The 17380-nt window shown below is 36.8% G+C and overlaps 1 protein-coding gene across 2 annotated transcripts in view; it reads left to right on the top strand.

Moving 5' to 3' along the window:
* The window catches only part of FRY (FRY microtubule binding protein), a 159270-nt gene that overhangs the window by 41290 nt on the left and 100600 nt on the right, over positions 1-17380 (top strand). For both annotated transcript variants that reach the window (XM_053935267.1, XM_053935266.1), the window contains exons 3-8: positions 3658-3711; positions 11953-12092; positions 13976-14066; positions 14442-14521; positions 14638-14718; positions 16284-16452. In XM_053935267.1, coding sequence (XP_053791242.1) covers positions 3658-3711; positions 11953-12092; positions 13976-14066; positions 14442-14521; positions 14638-14718; positions 16284-16452 — 615 coding nt within the window. The remainder of the gene's footprint in view (positions 1-3657; positions 3712-11952; positions 12093-13975; positions 14067-14441; positions 14522-14637; positions 14719-16283; positions 16453-17380) is intronic.

Here is a 17380-nt window from a genome sequence, read left to right on the forward strand (position 1 = left end):
TAAGTCAACTTTTATTTTAAAAAGGCCTCTTTGCCATTCCTGAGTTGAGTGGGCAAGAAAATAAATTGAAGTAAAATTGTACCATGAGGTTAGAAAACAGTTTTAGGATTCTTTGAAAACTCATGAAGCGTATCTCCATGTTAAATAGACTACTATGGAATCTATTGCCCAGAGACAATTTCATATTATTATGCATTTTAACCTTTCTTTGCAAGTCCTGAACCTGTGGGATGTGGTAAAGACACCTACCCATGAGTATAAATATATTTTATATAGTATCTGCCATAGCAACAATGTTGAAACTACTGCATAAAATGAAATTGTAAGATTTGTAAGGATATTAGAACTAAGCAAATAGAATAAGCAAGTTGTTTACAGTAGATGAAAATAAATTATCCACTGCATAATGAAAGAATGCTGTTTTCAAAGGATACTTGAAGTACCTGCATATAATTGAGTTGCCTTTGAATTTACTCAGAAGTTTCTCCCTGACACGGTCAGTTGTTACTCTTATCATGAATGTATTCATGCTTTTATATTTTAGGAGTGCTTAGACATCAAAACCCCAAACACATTAATATCTGGCCCTTCATCTTTACTCACTTCTTCATCTATGCAGCACTCAGCATTAGTAATAAGTAGTAATAACTTCTGTGCTGAGTTCTCTCAAACCTCCAAACCCCACATACAATCTTATATGGCTGTTGCCATTCACTGCAGGGATACAATGAGTGGCTCTGGTGTGGGAGCCCCAGAGCTGGAAGGGTGTGTGCAAAGACTCTTGTCTCCGTGGGGTCAGGTTGGGTCCTGACACAGTGGCTGCAGGCAGTGCCAGTGGCAGCACTGTCCTTGGAAAGAGTCAAGGAAGAAGCAGCAGCAGCAGCAGCAGCAGCAACCCAAAGAGGGGCATGATGAAGAGGCAGAGGCAGCTGCAGCAGCAGCTGCTGCCTGGCAAAAGTGTAAGGGGAAGGGAACAGTGGGAACAGCAGTAAGTGCAGGATGGGATGAAGAGAGGAAAAAGGCCTCAACTGAAGCCCTAACCTGGAGACATTGAGAAGTTATGGCAGCAGAAGCCTTCTTGGCTTTTGGCAGTTCTCCATCCCAGCTGCTTTCTGCTGTGACCAAGGCTGCTGCATGGCCTGTGGGCGGTTTCTTTAGGTCAGTGCACCACAGCTGGGGAAGCCCTGGTGTAGCACCCATAGGAGGGCACGTGATGGCTTGTATTGCACTGTCAAATGGAGGTATCTTCTTTAACCTAGGGGTGCCTCCCCTGGGGAATGTCATCATCAGAAACTAAAGTATTTGGGAGGTGTATATGCTGATAGGTTACAGGTGATGAGGACATTTTCAGGATAGCAATTCCTGACTGGGTTTCCCAGAGTATGGGTTTTTATGTTTAATAGTGTCCCCCTTAGAGACAGCATGTGATGAGGAGTCCCACACCTCCTTTCTGCCTGAAACTCTACTCTCTGAAAGCCAAGTGCTGCAGTGTTGGTCATGGAAAAAAAAGCTTCTGCATGCTGAAGCCCTTTTTGTTGAAACAGACCTTAAGACGTTTCTCTGTGGTAACACAAGTCTTCTGTAACAGAATCAGAAATTTCATTATTAAAAAGACAAAAAAGGGGGTGTTGATTTTTTTTCTCTAAACGTCAGAAAATTCTTAGTATGCTGATTTGTCCAGGACCCATGAAAACAAGAACCCTTTTCCTTGCAAATAAGTTGAACACTACTTTTGAAAGTTTATCTGCTGTCCTTTTCAGTGACAATAGCAGCAATAGACAAAAGAAGCATTGTCCTCCTGTGAGACACAACTAGGCAGGATAGCACCGACTTACTGATTGAGGAGGAGGAGGACTGTGGGTGGGGTGGTGTCCTGTGTTTTTCTCAGGGTTACAAGGTTTTTTACTGCAGATGTTCATCACCAATAATCTGTAATAAAGTTGTAGCTAATAGCTGTTGTGCCCATAATGTAACCTGGAGGAGTCGCTTTAGATATTTGGAGAAAACAGTGAAAAATACTGATGGCTATTCTGGGTAAATCAGTGACTCAGTAGAAAACATTTTGTTGATTTTTGTATTTGCTAGGTAGTCAGGGGATACTGCAGTCACCCCACAGTTGGCCTCCTTGCCAGCTGGCATTACAAGTGGATCAGCATAATTAATTTCAAAATCAGTCAGCAGATTATGCTGGGCAACATTTGCTTCTGAAAGAAACATGAAATAATAGAAATCTTTGGTCCAACTACATCTCCATTTCCTTATCTCATCAACTTTACAGATTTCTTTATTTTACATCTAATATCCCCTGGCAGGGGTGGTATTTTGCCTGCTACATTAACAGATGCTGATGAGTGGAATAGTTTGTTGAAAGCTGAACACAAAATCTCATTCTGAGCTGGTGGGAGAGTCCCAGTCTTGCAGCTGTAGGAGAAGAAAGAGTCATGAGTTATAGAAGAATAAGGCACTGGCACATTGCAGACACCAGAAACAGTAGTGTAATTCACAGCAGAATTGTGATGGTGACAACTGATGTGTTTTTCAGAATGTCATCTGCCCTCATGTGTTGTTTATTTTCATTGTGGTGTAGGAGATTCATGTTTTATATACTCTTGCATGCATCTCGAATATTGGCCTGTGTACTTCTCCACGTCTCAGTAGTTCAGCCTGCTTGACAAAGAAGCCATGCAGGTGAATGGATGTTCACACATAGTTTCTCTGAGTTGGGCAATTCTCCTTGGCTTTACCAGTTACTCTGAGAATATGACCTGTAAATTTGCTTCCATTCTGAAAATACCTTTTAAAATTCTTTTAGTAATTATTTCCCCCACAATTGTCTTCCTTAGAAATGAACTCTATGGTCTTTGATTCTTCTAAGACCACCTTACTTTCAGAATGCCCTGCAGGATGCATTATATCTATGGGCATGTTTGTATTGCCTGGTAGTTTTATAACAAGAAGGTACATCATGTAACAGAATCACAGAATCACTAGGTTGGAAGAGAACTTCAAAATCATCAAGTCCAACCCAGCTCTAACACCTCAACTAAACCATGGCACAGAGTGCCATATCCAGTCTTTTTTTAAACACATCCAGGGATGGTGACTCCACCACCTCCCCAGGCAGACCATTCCAGTACTTTATCATCTTTCCATAAAAAACTTTTTCCTAATATCCATTTCCTATATTTCCCTTGGTGCAGCTTGAGACTGTGACCTCTTGTTCTGTCAGTTGCTGCCTGGTGAAAGAGACCAACCCCCGCGTGACTACAGCCACCTTTCTGGAAGTTGTGGAGAGTGATAAAGTCAACCCGAGTCTCCTTTTCTCCTAAACAGAGCCCCTTGGTTATGTATTAGAGGAAACACTAGGTGCTTTTTAGGATGTTGTAAGAATTTATCATCGGTGTGAGCACAAACTCAAATGTAATGAATGGCCAATCCTTCTCTTTCGTGAAGAGACACAAAAATCACTCAAAACACTCTGTCAGTATTGGCTGATACATATGCAGAGGCCTCCTTTGCATATGCAACAACCATCCTGGTATCTCTAGGATCAGATCAGGAGGCACATTATGTGAGTAAAAAATCTAACAGAAAAATAATACTAGAATATGATGGTGTTGATCTTATGTAATGCATATTTAATATATTTTCTTTCAGGAGAAGCCACTGACCAAATCTCTGCAACGAGGAGAAGATCCCCAGTTTGATCAAGTAAGACACTTCAAATTACATTATTTCCATTCCTCAGGCTAAAAGAGGAGTGCATTGGAAGGCATTTTAGTGTCCTTATATTGTTGTTGCATACTGCAAAAATAGTATTTCTTGATGTGCTTTGGTTAGAATGATAAGTGCTTGCCTAACCATTCTTGGATATAAATTAGAAGAATTTTTCCTCACTTTCCAAGGTCAATATTTTTCTGCCATAAAACTTGTTCCTTTTATAGTGTATTCAGCACATGTAGTGTTTCTTGTCTGTTTCCCCTGATGGGGATCTTGAAGCAAAATTTGCATCTTTTCAAATCATGTGGTTTTTGAAACAAGTGTGTGTCTCCCAATCTTTCTTTTATGAAGTTTCTTCTATAGCTAATATGAGGGCCTATAGAATCATGGTTGTTGCCATCAGCCTCATCAGTCTGGTTTGCCTCTGTAGCTGTTACTCAGCATGACTTACACGTGTTTTGCACTTCAAATAGGCTGAGCGAACCTGTTGTGTTTAATATTAAGTTCAATAGTCAGGATAAATGCCTGTATATGACAAGGTAGATATTTATTAGAAAAAAGGTGGGCAGGGAAAAAGTATTTAAAAGTAAATAGAGTTTATATAATTGGTCTGATTTCATTTAGTAGAACAATAAAATTGTAATTAATAAAATGAAATTTATATCTGGCATTAGATTAATTTTTTATGTAAGGAAAATAGGACAAGTAGAAAAATAAAACCAACAGCAATATACACATGTCTAATTGATTATATAAAGCAATTTATTTTTGTCAGCAGTCTTTCTTTTTGTCAGCAACATCTAGGATAACCTATTTTGAAATAAAGGAAGATAGATTCCAAAGAGTTTAAGTTACATAAAGGATGCCAAAACTGGCAAATCTCACTCCCACCAAGGAGGAATGATTAACTCTAGGTATGCCATTGCTGTCACCATTGCTACTGACTCCACATCTGCTCACACCACTGTGTTGCCATCAGGGCCAGAAACACAGGACAGAAAGACAGGACAGAAGTAGCAGCAACAGCAATAATTGACAAGGAAGTTAGGACCAATGCCATAAGATACAGGTACCATACTGATTGACTTTGGGAGAGGAAATAGGTGTAAGTACAACTTCAGAACCTCAGCTGAACATTTATTGAGTTTTCTGAGATATTTCCCTTGTGAGACTCCACTGGCATTCACTAAGGTTCACTTTCTAATTTTAGCTTGACAAAGAGATTCTAGATTGTTCTGTAGTTGCTTTTTGGGGAGAGAGAGCCTGCTTGGAGGGCTGCTCAGAGCAGGAGGTGAACAGAGGAGGTGAGACTTCTGCTTCATACTCGGGAGCTCCCTGTCTGCCTCACTGACCACAGAGACCCTGCAGGGAAACCAGCCACTGTAGGCTAAAGGAGTTTCTTTCTGAGTACTCTCTACCTGCCTCATGAAATTCTTGGTGATATTTTGACCTTAATTTTATATACATATTCTTTTCCTTCCTATGGGAAGAATGTTACACTCATGGGAAAGTAAAACAAATTAAGCCATCCAGATAAAAACCTTGTGATACTGTTCCTGCAATGCATTAAACAAACTCATAATGGGTAGCCGTGATTTGATTAAATATTTATGGTTTAGCAAATTTTGGCCCTTTAAAAGGAAGAATTGGAAGACTGATACTTTTCCTGGTAATTGGTAAATAGAAAATTGAGAAATTAAGTCAGGATCATTTAATAAGAACATCAAAAGCTTCCTAGAGTGAAACAACTGTGTGTTTACTGCTGTAGCAATTGACTCTGAATGCAGAGAGAAAAAAAAACCAGATGCAGACCAAACACCAAGGTAAATTTTGTTATATATGACATTCATGTATCTTTCTATCCACATATCTGAAGTCCCACCTATGTGCAGAGTTGGCAGAAAAGTACAGTGGTGAGATTAACTTAGATGTCTTGTCAGAAAACCTGCTTTCAGGTGCTTGAAATTTTTAAAACAAAATCTTTAAGCTGAAATTTTCAGAATTTGTCAGCCTCAGGCCAGGTTGCTGGCAATGTTTCCCTTTTCAGCTTTCACATTGTTTTCTACTTAAATAGCATTATCATTTTGAGGTGTTCTGGTGCTCGTGGGATTGATGTAGGCCTGTGATCAGCAGATGGGACCTGAATCTGGCTTATGAGCCCATTTTCAAGAACATGGTTCATGCTTACCAAAATGATTTTAGTTTGGCTAAATCCTTACAATCATAATGATTTAATTGTATTTCAGTTTTAATTGTATTAAGATAGTTTGCATTCAAAAGATTGCACAATACAGATTTGATAGAACTGAGCTAGAGTACAGACAGGAAGACAGAGCAAAAAGTCTTTCTTTACCTGGCATGTTTCACTCACTAGATTATGTGAGTACATTGCATTATAAAACTGTTTTTCAAATGATAATGTGTCAGTATTATAAAGTTATCATGAAAGTATGGATAATAACTGAAAGTGAGGTCTGCCTGGGAAGCTCTGAAGATCATGATATGACATGGTACCACAAACCAAGTAAGAAGACATATGCTTTTAACTGAAACCACTCAGGTTTTATTTTTGAGGCTAACTCAAGTATTTATGGGATGAGACAAGACCAGGTTAGTAATCCATTACTTCCCTTTTCCAGTTAGGGTGCAGAAAGCTTTGGTGTTTCTTTCTGAAACCCATCAAGTCATCTAGCAAAAACAAAAAATGCCAGCCATGACATTCCTGATATTTTTACTACAGAAATGAAGGGAGGAAAGAGGGACAATCCCCATGAACAAACTTCTTCGAGGAGTGTCTAATAATTTTTACTTTCAGTTTTAGGGCATTTAAGTGACAGATAGCCAAAGGAATCTAATTTTCTTTCTTTTGATATGTTCAAAATGATCTCTATTCATTTAAAGTGAAAATTATAAGTAATGCTGAAGTGAGTAGGTCACTAGTTACTTTTAAATGTCTGAGCTCAATCTTCTAAAGGTAAATTAAAGAACAACAAAAATAAGGCATGACCTGATTTAAAACTTGCTTTTTTGCAAGTCACCTTCAGAGGTGGAACAAAAAAAGCCCAAAAAGTAACTTAACAATGAGCAGAATGGCACTTGGCTACCCAAATTAATCAGCATCAAGTTTAACCCTGAAACCCCCAAACCATTTGAGATGGCTATGAAAGCATTGCTTGCTACCCCTGAATAGTTCTGTCTCTGGCTCCCTGAGAACCAGCATTTTTTTCCTGCCCATTCTTAGACACCATTTTAGGAGCATTGGTTGTGATGGTGGTGATGGATTGAACGTCTGGAAAGCTGACTGAGTCAGGACTGTTTCTCTCCACATAGGTGTAGTCAGTGTGTCCTGTTAGGCAGACAGCATGTCTGGCTGCCAATTGCATCACCCTCCTTGAACAAATAATAGTATCTTGAGCAATGTATGAAGTGATGATACTTATCCCAACTTGCTGAATGTCTCACCATTGGCTAACAAACTGCATTCCTTACACTGACTGTGTTTTCCTTTCTAGGTGTGCATGTGTATAAAGAAAATATATACAGGAAATTATGTCTTTTTTTTCATATGGTTTTAAATATTTTCATAGTATATTTAAAATCATGTTTTGAAAGTCCTTGATTAGACAACTCTAGTTGCCTATTGGCAAAGGGCATTACAGCTCCAGCATTAGCATGCCCTGTGTCCCCAGTTAAAGAAATGTTATTAAACATTGTACTAGTGAACTATGACTTAAACTTCCTATTACAGGAAACCATAAAGTTGCAGTACATGAAAAGATCAAAAGCTAGCAAAAACCCATAATTCTCCAAGAGGGTGATCCTCACCTAAGGAAACATTTTTATTACTCTTTTCTCAGCCTCTGCTAATGTATCATTTGTTCTAACCATGTTGTATAAATGTTCCATGAACTGACAACACTGGAGGAAGAAGAAGTGCACTGTGTAACTTTGGACTGAGCTACAGACTGCTTTCCATATAAAAACACAAAATGAATGTAATGTTTTGGCCATGGAAGTGAAAATTTAACAGGAAGGCTTAGTTTTCATATGAAGCTATCTGTTCAAGGAGCCTGTTGCAGAAGTTTCAGCATAAACTGCACAAAAGCTTATTCTTGTTACAGTTTTACTGCTCTCTTCTTAGAAGTGCACTATGCTGGAGAATACAGATTGGAAAGCAAAAACATTTAATCTTTTATACGCTTATAGTAGATGAAAACAAAAAAATAAAATCAGCCAAGGTAAAGAAAGGAAACTAAAATAAATAATAACAATAATAAAAAATGGGAAATGCAATAAATAAATAAGGCACTAAGCACCATACTAATGATAAAGTGTCCTTTTTCCTAACAGCCTAAACATGATTGATGATTCTTATCCAATATTATTTTTAAATGTATTTAATGAATACTGCTATCATTGTCATTGCAGCAGCACGGCAGTTGGCCGCTTTTGTGTTTTCCCTTTCCCTGAGTTTTACACTTTGTCCTTCATCACCAGAAAAAGGCACAGGGTAGAGAAAGTATAAGAGCTGTTGGTCATGGGGTTATAAAATAATCTTTGGCTCCTGGTCAGAGGTTTGGGTTCAAGCAGTGTACAAAGAAGTACATCTGAAGGCAAAATTAAAGGTAATACCTCCAGAACTGAACTTGCTATCCATTAAAAATAAGTGGGTTTTCATGTAAACTGTTATGCTGGCATTAAAATAGCTATAAACATTGGTAGTATATAAGCATACTAGCTGAAATTACCCATCCACAAAATTATGGTACTAAAAAGTCCTGCTTTCTTTTTTTGCCTCACAAATTGAAGGCCATTAATGAAAACTAGTGAGTTCAACTTGAATAGTTATCAGTTTTAACCATTTCCAGGGAGATTTAACTTCACGGCATGGTCCACAAAAAAGCTTAGAACAAAGATGTGAAGGAAAGGAGATCTCCACAATCACAAATGCATTCAGCAGCATTGATAGAAAGTGTAAAACCTTACTTGTGCTTGTCCATTATTTAGAATCTGCACAACAATTTGAAGATAAAATATGCAGACACTCTGCAAAAAATAGAGTCACAAGAAATAAACCAAGACTGTGCAAAAATAAAGTATTGCAATTCTGCTTTATTAAAATGGCAATAAAATGCCCATTCAACATATATATTGATATATGTGGTATAGAAAAAAATGCCAGGCCAAAAAATTAATGATACTGTTGGAAATTGGGTGTAGTTTTGAATATATGTGGTGTTAAAGTACATATAAATTCATTAGTGAAATAAAAAAGGTAATCTTACCGATTTGCTGTTAGTGGAAACATTTCTTATATTTGAATTTTGATAATATATCAAAACTTTAATGAAAGTATATAAATTGTAGTGAGCTGTCTGAGCAGAATTTCATTAAATTTACTCTAATATTTTACTCCAAAATAAATATTAAACATTTACATAAAGTATATTTAATGCTCTGTGAAGACAGATTTTTAAACAGCTCCCTACTTATGCAGCTTTCTTATCCTTAAGCTGTACAGTAGGTAGTTCATTTATGATGGAAGAATATGATCACTTGTCCAACAAGGACATATTTGTACATCTGTGCACTCCCTTTCAGGAGCAGCACAGAGCTAGAATTCATCTCACTCCTGGACTTACTTCCAGTAAATGAAAGGGTTGAGTAACCAGCATGCTGGCTAGACTTCCCTCCCTTCCTGTTCCCTGAGAGCCAGGTCTTTTCCCAGTCCACCCTTCCTTCCTGTCTTAAAAGTGCAATGACAGAAAGATTTAAAAAAAAAAAAAAAAACAAGGAAAAAATAAAAAGCTATATTGACCTTTTATCCCAAATGAGGACAGACACTGTAAATTCAACAGAGAAAGTATGGCATGAGAAGATTTAACAGGATCACTTTAACTTTTTCTGGTGAAATTGTTTAGGTGAGATTTAGAGAACAGCTGTTTATATATGTCAGCAAACATGCAGGAAGACCTGACTGAAATAACTTTTCATTTTCAGTTTAGCTACTGTGATTTCAGAAAAGATATTTAGGTCTATTTGAGGACAGACTTTTTAGTAGGGCCCATGGATATAGGACAAAGGCTAAGAGTTTTAAACTAAAAGAGGGTAATTTTTTACTAAATAGAAGGAGGATATTTTTTACTGTGAGGCTAGAGCAGGTTGTCCAGAGAAGCTGTAGTTGTCCCATCCCTGGAAGTGTTCAAAGCCAGGCTGGTTGAGGCTTTGATCAGCCTGGTCTTGTGGAAGGTGTCCCTGCCAGTGTTAGGGAGGTTGGAAGTAGATGACCTTTAAGGTCCCTTCCAACCGAAACCATTCTGTGAATCTATGATTTTATGGTTCTTTTCTGGTCTTCCCTAGGAAACCCATTTTCATTGTATTTCATCATTAATAAGCAATGTTGTGCTAACTTCATAAAAAGTTTTGGAAAAACAGTAGAGAAGTGAGTTGGTAGTGTATAGTTTGCCCTGACACCATGTGACTGATTTTTTTCTGAGTATTTATCTGAAGCCTTAACACTAGAAGGCTTTGCTATAATTGAGCCTGAAGTCCTATAGTAATTTTTTATGAAAGACCTCGTCACTGCTGCAAGCAGTTGCTTCATGGTATCTTCCACAGCAACTTGTTTTATATTTCAGGTAATAAAATCTATTGTAAAGACTAGATTGATAGTTCTCCAAAGATATTACTTTTATGGAAACTTTTAATTTAGCAGGGGCAGTTGTTATATCTTTCTAATGCAGCATGTTTAACTTTAGGCAATAATACCTGAATAATTTGTCCTCAAAGTGTCTCATTAATTTTAGTCCAAAAAGTCACTGTGAATTAGTTAAATCCTGAGGCTGAAAAACTACAAAAGAGATTCAGAGTTACTCATCTAGACTAAGTGTCATGCACAAAAGTTCTCAATTAAGGCTATAGTAATGTTTGGGAATGCTTGCTCTGCCAATTTTGCTCTTGTCTTAGTCACAGCATTCACACAAGTTTGGTGTTACATGTGACATTAAACTCTATTCCACAAGCATTGAAACATGCTGCTTTGAGTTTAAGCAGATGGATAAACCTGACAATTACATAATCAGTGTACTTAGCATGTAGGGCACTCTTCAGCTCTTCACTCCTGATACTCAGCACTTTGCAGGATCAAGCCCTGCATGATCTTGAGGTGGTCAAAAATCTCTAGATCACTAATTTCTTCCCTATTTTAAATAGTTGTTTTTTATTTTCTTAGAATATGCACAAATGCTGTAGCTGTGAACATTCAGTTGCAATACATGTATTATCCTCTTGTATAATAAGGGTTTTTTTTTCCACCCTACTTGTTGATCTTTTCATGTTTTGTAGCTTTATAGTTTCCTGTAATAGAATGTTTAAGTCACATTTCATTCCAACATGCTCAGTAACTTTTCTGTAATTGGTGACACAGTTAATACTTCGTGAGCAGTAATCTTCTTGTCCAGTATGCCCCTAGAGGTGTTTAATTGGCAACCTTTAAGGAATAATTTTAAACTATATCTTGTTTATTTGTGCCCACAAAGACACAAGAAACTCTAAACATTTTCCTATATATAAAAGAGAAGTTTCCAGGTTTTTGTCTAAGTTTTCAAGTGTGTGGGTGCCTAAGAGTAAGATACATGCATCTGCCTGGTCAGTTGATTAAAATTATTGCAGAACTTGTGGTGTTTCTCAATATATTTGTAGTTTCAGGGGGGCATCCAGCAGTCAGATATAACCCCTGGAGACAGTACCTCTGACTCATTACTTTTTCTTTCCTTACTATCAGTTTGAACTCAAATCAACATTGTGTAACAAATCAAAATAACCTGCTTGAAGAATTAGATGATTTTCTGGTCTGTTGAAAGATGTTATACATGATTTTAATGCATTTTAATAACATCAATATAAAGATTATCAACATACACTCCAGTGTTGCATTTCTGTTTATGTTTTATAGAATCATAGATTAATTTAGGTTGGGAAAGGCTTTTGATATCATCAAGTTCAACCACAAACCCAACAATGCCAAGTCTAAACACTAAAGCATGTTCCTACATGCCATGTCCACACATATTTTAAAGACAGGAAATCCAGATTATTAAGTCACTACTTGTACCATAGTTTTCAAAAAAATGAATGAAAACAAGAAAGAACCATTGAATTAGTACTCTTTTTAAGGAGGAGAGAAAACTTGAACAGCATTTCATTTGTTGCTTCGTTGTGTTTTCCCAATAGGTTATAAGCTCAATGAGCTCACTTTCAGAATATTGTCTACCCTCTATCTTGCGCACTTTGTTCGATTGGTATAAAAGGCAGAATGGCATAGAAGATGAATCTCATGAGTATAGACCAAGAACAAGCACTAAATCCAAAAGGTATGGTTTTGAATATGTGTAATTGATAAATTCTAAGGTTAAGTGTGTTACATTTCAGCCATCAGCTTTTGTGAGGTAACAGTTGCTTGAAAGTTGTATTGTTTTACTGCTTGTTCCTGGAACTCTTCTCTTGTCTTCTTGATGGATGGAATAATTGTGTCTTTCACATTATGCTCCTCATAGTTCAAACATAACAGTGCTGTTGTAATTGTCTTACTGATGTTTTGGATGCTTTCATATTTAAATACCAGTTTGTATAAACAGTATTTACTCAAGTGATCAAACAATAATTCTATGCCACGTGGAAGAATTTTTCTTATACAGCATTCTGCTTACACATAAAAACTTCACATATACCTACCCTCAATACAAAAATTTGAGAATCAGTCAGAGAGTTTTAGCAACACACCTCTTAAAAGTAACAAGCACACAAAAATAATTATGTCAGTAGTTCCTCAGTCATAAGGCAGCAAACTGATCTTGGTTATACTGAGGTCTTGTGGTGTGGTTCAGGTATAGTCTTCAAACTTTGAGTTTTTCTGAATACTTCAGTGCTACATTTACACACTTCAATGAAACAGCAGGAGAATCAACACTGTCAGACCTGGTGTTCAGAAATGCACAGGCAATTCTTCACATTGGGATTACATTATAACCCAGTAACTACACAAAGCAGTAGTTGCTGGAACAAAGGGGTAGGGGCTAGGTTTATATACCAAGGTAGAAATGAACCTGTATTAGGTTAGTAGAAGTAGGCAGTATGAAGACACAGTTCATTAATTAGATGTCTGCTTTTTGGTGAGATGAATCCTTGCCTTGAATTGCTTCTTTCTCCCAACTTGTTCCATGACTACCTGCTCATAAATTGCTGTCTTTGGAAACTCCACCCAAAATTCCGTTGAAAGTCAGTTTAGCAGTGAAACAAGACTTCTCTGTCAATTGGTGGTGTTACAGAAGGAATGTATAACAAGTCCTTTCTCCAGCTGATGTAAAACCAAAGGAAACCAAAATGCAAATAACTTGTTTCATCACTGATGAAATTGTACTCTTAAATGCCTGTTTTATTACAAACACGTAAGTACAATTGAAATCACTAAAACTCTCAATGTTTATAAGAATTGTTCTGAATTTACACAAAAATCACACTGGAATCATATTAAATGCTTCAAATGGACTGTAGAACTGTTTTTTTAATGTTTAATTTTACAATAAGTACTGTATATTTCATGTTATCTTTTCAGTACACTTTGAAACTTTGATCAGTTGATTCAAATAGGTTGGGTTTTTTGGTATTTTTATTGGAAGCTATTCACCTCAGACTTTTACTCCTATGTGTTGTTCTGTACAAGAAATGTGTTTGAAAAGTTTGACAAGTGTTGCCAAAGTTAAAAAATTAACACTGGAACAGTTTTTAAGAGATAATACAATTTGGTTGTGAATTCTCCACTAGTACATTTAAAGCACTTGTCAAAATTCATGACAAGTCTAAATATGAATTGATAGCACAGAGTTACATTTGCTTCCAAAGTGTAATTAAGAATGATCTAAATAGTGTCATCAGCAAGAAATTTGTTAGACTACAGACTCCACAAGTTTTCTTGGTTTTGGTTTGTTTTTTTTTTTTTTATTGTTGTGGATCTTTAACTGGAAAAAAAAAGAGGGAGGAAATGGATAGGTGATATTTAAGCATTTGAAAGAACATCACAGTAACACTTTAGATTAGGTCTGCTTATCTCAGATTTTAAGAGCATAACTTTCTGAAATGTTGGACTCAGTTTAAAAGGTAGGACACAATTCCCTGTTATCTGTATTTGTGTAATTGAAGAAGAATATGAATTATGACACTTCTCCAAAATATTGTGTTTCTTGGTTTGATTTTGCAGTGATGAACAACAGAGGGACTATTTAATGGAGAGAAGAGATCTGGCTATTGATTTTATTTTTTCTTTAGTATTAATAGAAGTTTTGAAACAGGTAGGAGTTCTCAAATTATCCATTAACTAATAAATGATAGAAATTACCAATGCAAGTGAATTTGGGGATTCTTCTTTCTGTTTGCATCTTTAAGATTATAATAAAATCATGAAATAGATCCTGCATGCTTCTTCATTGCTGTCTTTCTTGCATCTGTAAGATACATAGCATTCTGTGCTCATACAGACATTACTTTGCCAAGTCTTTAGAACAAAAGTATTTATCTTTAAAAGTAAGAATGGATGGCTCATTATTGCTGTATTGTTAGCTACATGCTATTTTAACTGATATATTTCTGAATGGATGATATCCATGAGTAATACTAGCACTAGTGTAATATATGTGTACTTCTTATATTTTATTTTGTGTTTTCAGATTCCACTTCATCCAGTAATAGACAGTTTGGTAAATGATGTTATTAACTTGGCTTTCAAGCACTTTAAGTACAAAGAAGGGTAAGGCACTTTTTCATGCAAAAATTCTATGAAAAACCTTCTTTCTTATTTTTGTAATAGTTGTGGTTTAAACAGTATGTTTTCTCAGCTGAGAATTATTTCTTGTGTCTTGATAGGTACCTTGGTCCTAACACTGGGAATATGCACATTGTTGCAGATTTGTATGCAGAAGTAATAGGTGTTCTAGCTCAAGCAAAGTAAGAAAAATTCAATATATTATTTCCTTCATAAATATGACAAAGTCTACTTGCTTAGGATGTGAATATTCTGATTTTCTCACTTTCTTTAAGTATTCTGTAGGAATAAGTCACTTCAGTTCATTGGCCTTTTATTTATCCAGATGTTCTAGAACATAGGCCTCTAGGGAATCACAGGCTTTCTGCATCTAGTCCAGTGATACTGAATAAATTAAACTCAACTCCAGCAGTGTTATTTTTCCTATCTCAGCAATGACGTCTGTAGAAAGCCCAAAGGGCTGAAGAGAGCTATTTTAACTAGTTTTTCTGTAGATGCTATTTTTTCTTTAGCTGGACAAACCTATAAATGGCTATCATCCTGCACAGCAGCAATGTTAAGGCTCTCTGCAGCTATTTCAGCTCAGAACTTAATGCATCTGCTTCTGAACCCTTCATCCTTCTTAGAACAGATGACATAAAACATTTTGTGGGTCAGATCTTAAATTTTGAATCTGAAAACAGTCAAACTCAGGATCTCATACCCAATATAGCATCTCATTGTACACTTAAACCACAAACTAAGCAGAGGATGAATTTTACTGCCTTGATGTAATGCTGTCTGTCTCCTAACTCTTGGGTGTTGCTGAGGGCGAGTCTCAGCTCTACAAAACCAGTCAGTTTGGCTTGATGTGGCTAAAACAGTTTGAGATTCTGGAAATCATATAAATTCAGCTAAGGTCTTACCTGGGCCTCTGAATTGGCTGGGTCAAATGCAAAAGGAGAAGTTGCATCTGGATCCAAAGCTTCACATTGACTGTCAAAAGTTCTGAAGGGCCTTGCTAAGATGTTTCTATAACTGAAGGGCTTCTTCCTGCTAATCTATTTCTTGAGTTCACTTGGGTTGTCTATCAAAGGGGATAACAAAAGGTTGTTACATGCTTGTGGTTGTTACACCCACCACGACAATTACAATCTTCCCATTTTGCCTCAAAAAGGGCAGGAGGTCCTGTTGGATGCTCTTTCTGTTTATCATTTTTATGGACAATGTGTCTCCAAAGACATCTTCAATAGATTTGTGGGGGAGACCAAAAATGATCACTGAGCCCTCTACCCTAAGTTATTGTAGTTGTAAGTGTTACTGTAATGGCTATTAGGGACAAAAGCCTGAAGGTACAAACTGCCTATATGAATATTTTCAGGGTTATAGTATAAACATTTTCTTTTGAAAATATTACATGTACTTGCAAGATAGCTATCTTCCATGATGGATTTTTGAAAAACATTTGAAGGGGTTACTTAAATGACATTGTTAGTTCTTGTGTAAAAGAGATGCATGGTAATAAAATAATTTGAAACGTGGTTATCTAAAAGGACTAAGATCAGGCTGTATGCTTCCTTTTCTCAGTTTATTAGAAGTGAAAGAAAGCTAAACAAAAAAAAAAAAATCTATTCAAATACTGAGCGAAATGGCACTTTTATACAACCTAAGTTTTATCTTCTTTAGGTTTTTCCCAGTTTATATACCTTACAATACATTTCAAATATTGATTTTGAACTTTTTGAAACTAACCAATGTGAATTCATAGATTTCCTGCTGTAAAGAAGAAATTTATGGCAGAGCTAAAAGAGTTGCGGCATAAAGAACAAAGCCCGTATGTAGTTCAAAGCATTATCAGTCTTATAATGGGAATGAAATTCTTTCGCATTAAGATGTATCCTGTGGAGGACTTCGAAGCTTCTCTTCAGTTTATGCAGGTAAAATTCTCAAGTATATTGCTGTGGTTTCTCAGACCTTTCTGAATGGGCTAGCCTTTATTTTCCATGTAATATTCCAGGAGATTTTCCATATGTAATTTCCACATAAACCTACATGCAGCTACTTTCTGCTTGTTCTGAACCCCTCAGTGCTCTGGTCTCTGGAGTGAGTCATCCCATACCAACTTCTCATCAGTCATATACCTCTAGTCCCTAGAGGTCATCCTCCAGCTAGAAGAAGTCTTGTTCTGTACACCCCAGCCCTTCCACCCCACTATCCCACAGCTGTCCCTTGCCCTCTGTCCATGCCTAGCTGTGTCTCCCTAGCTGCTCACTGCCTCCAAAGTGATCTTCCAATACTCACACAGTTGCCAGAAAAGAGAGAAACTTCTAATGGAGGAAAACACTGAGGAAGAGACAAAGAATTGAGGCAAAAGCTGGATAGAATTTCCTTTGGACATGTCGTTTCCTTCTACCACACCTTCACCCTGCTTGCTGTACAGTGCATTCTGTACCCTCCTTGTTCAAAAGTCACTAGTACAGAACATAGTTTGACTGTTTGACTACGATGAATGCTTTTAATTAATAGATTACATCATTTTGTAAAAGGCAAGAAATTACTTCATGTTTCAGAGTCCTTGCTGGTAATGTACAATTGGTTTCGTTCCCACCAGCAGGTTTCTTTAGCTTAATCTTTCTATTCCCCTGTTTCTTCTTGGGATCACCCACATGGTTACATGGTTTGTAGCCACTCATCCAGTAAAATAAATGTTTATATAAACCTCCTTGTATAGTTTAGTGTATCGATGGTGTAAATGGAGAAAAAAAATCAATGCTAGATGCCCACAGGTAAGGATTTGGCATTGGAATACAAATATACAGGCATACAGACACACTGAGCTTTTTCTTTTGAGTCATGTACAGGAAG

Source organism: Vidua chalybeata, chromosome 2 (assembly GCF_026979565.1).
Source record: "Vidua chalybeata isolate OUT-0048 chromosome 2, bVidCha1 merged haplotype, whole genome shotgun sequence".
NCBI lineage: Eukaryota > Metazoa > Chordata > Aves > Passeriformes > Viduidae > Vidua > Vidua chalybeata.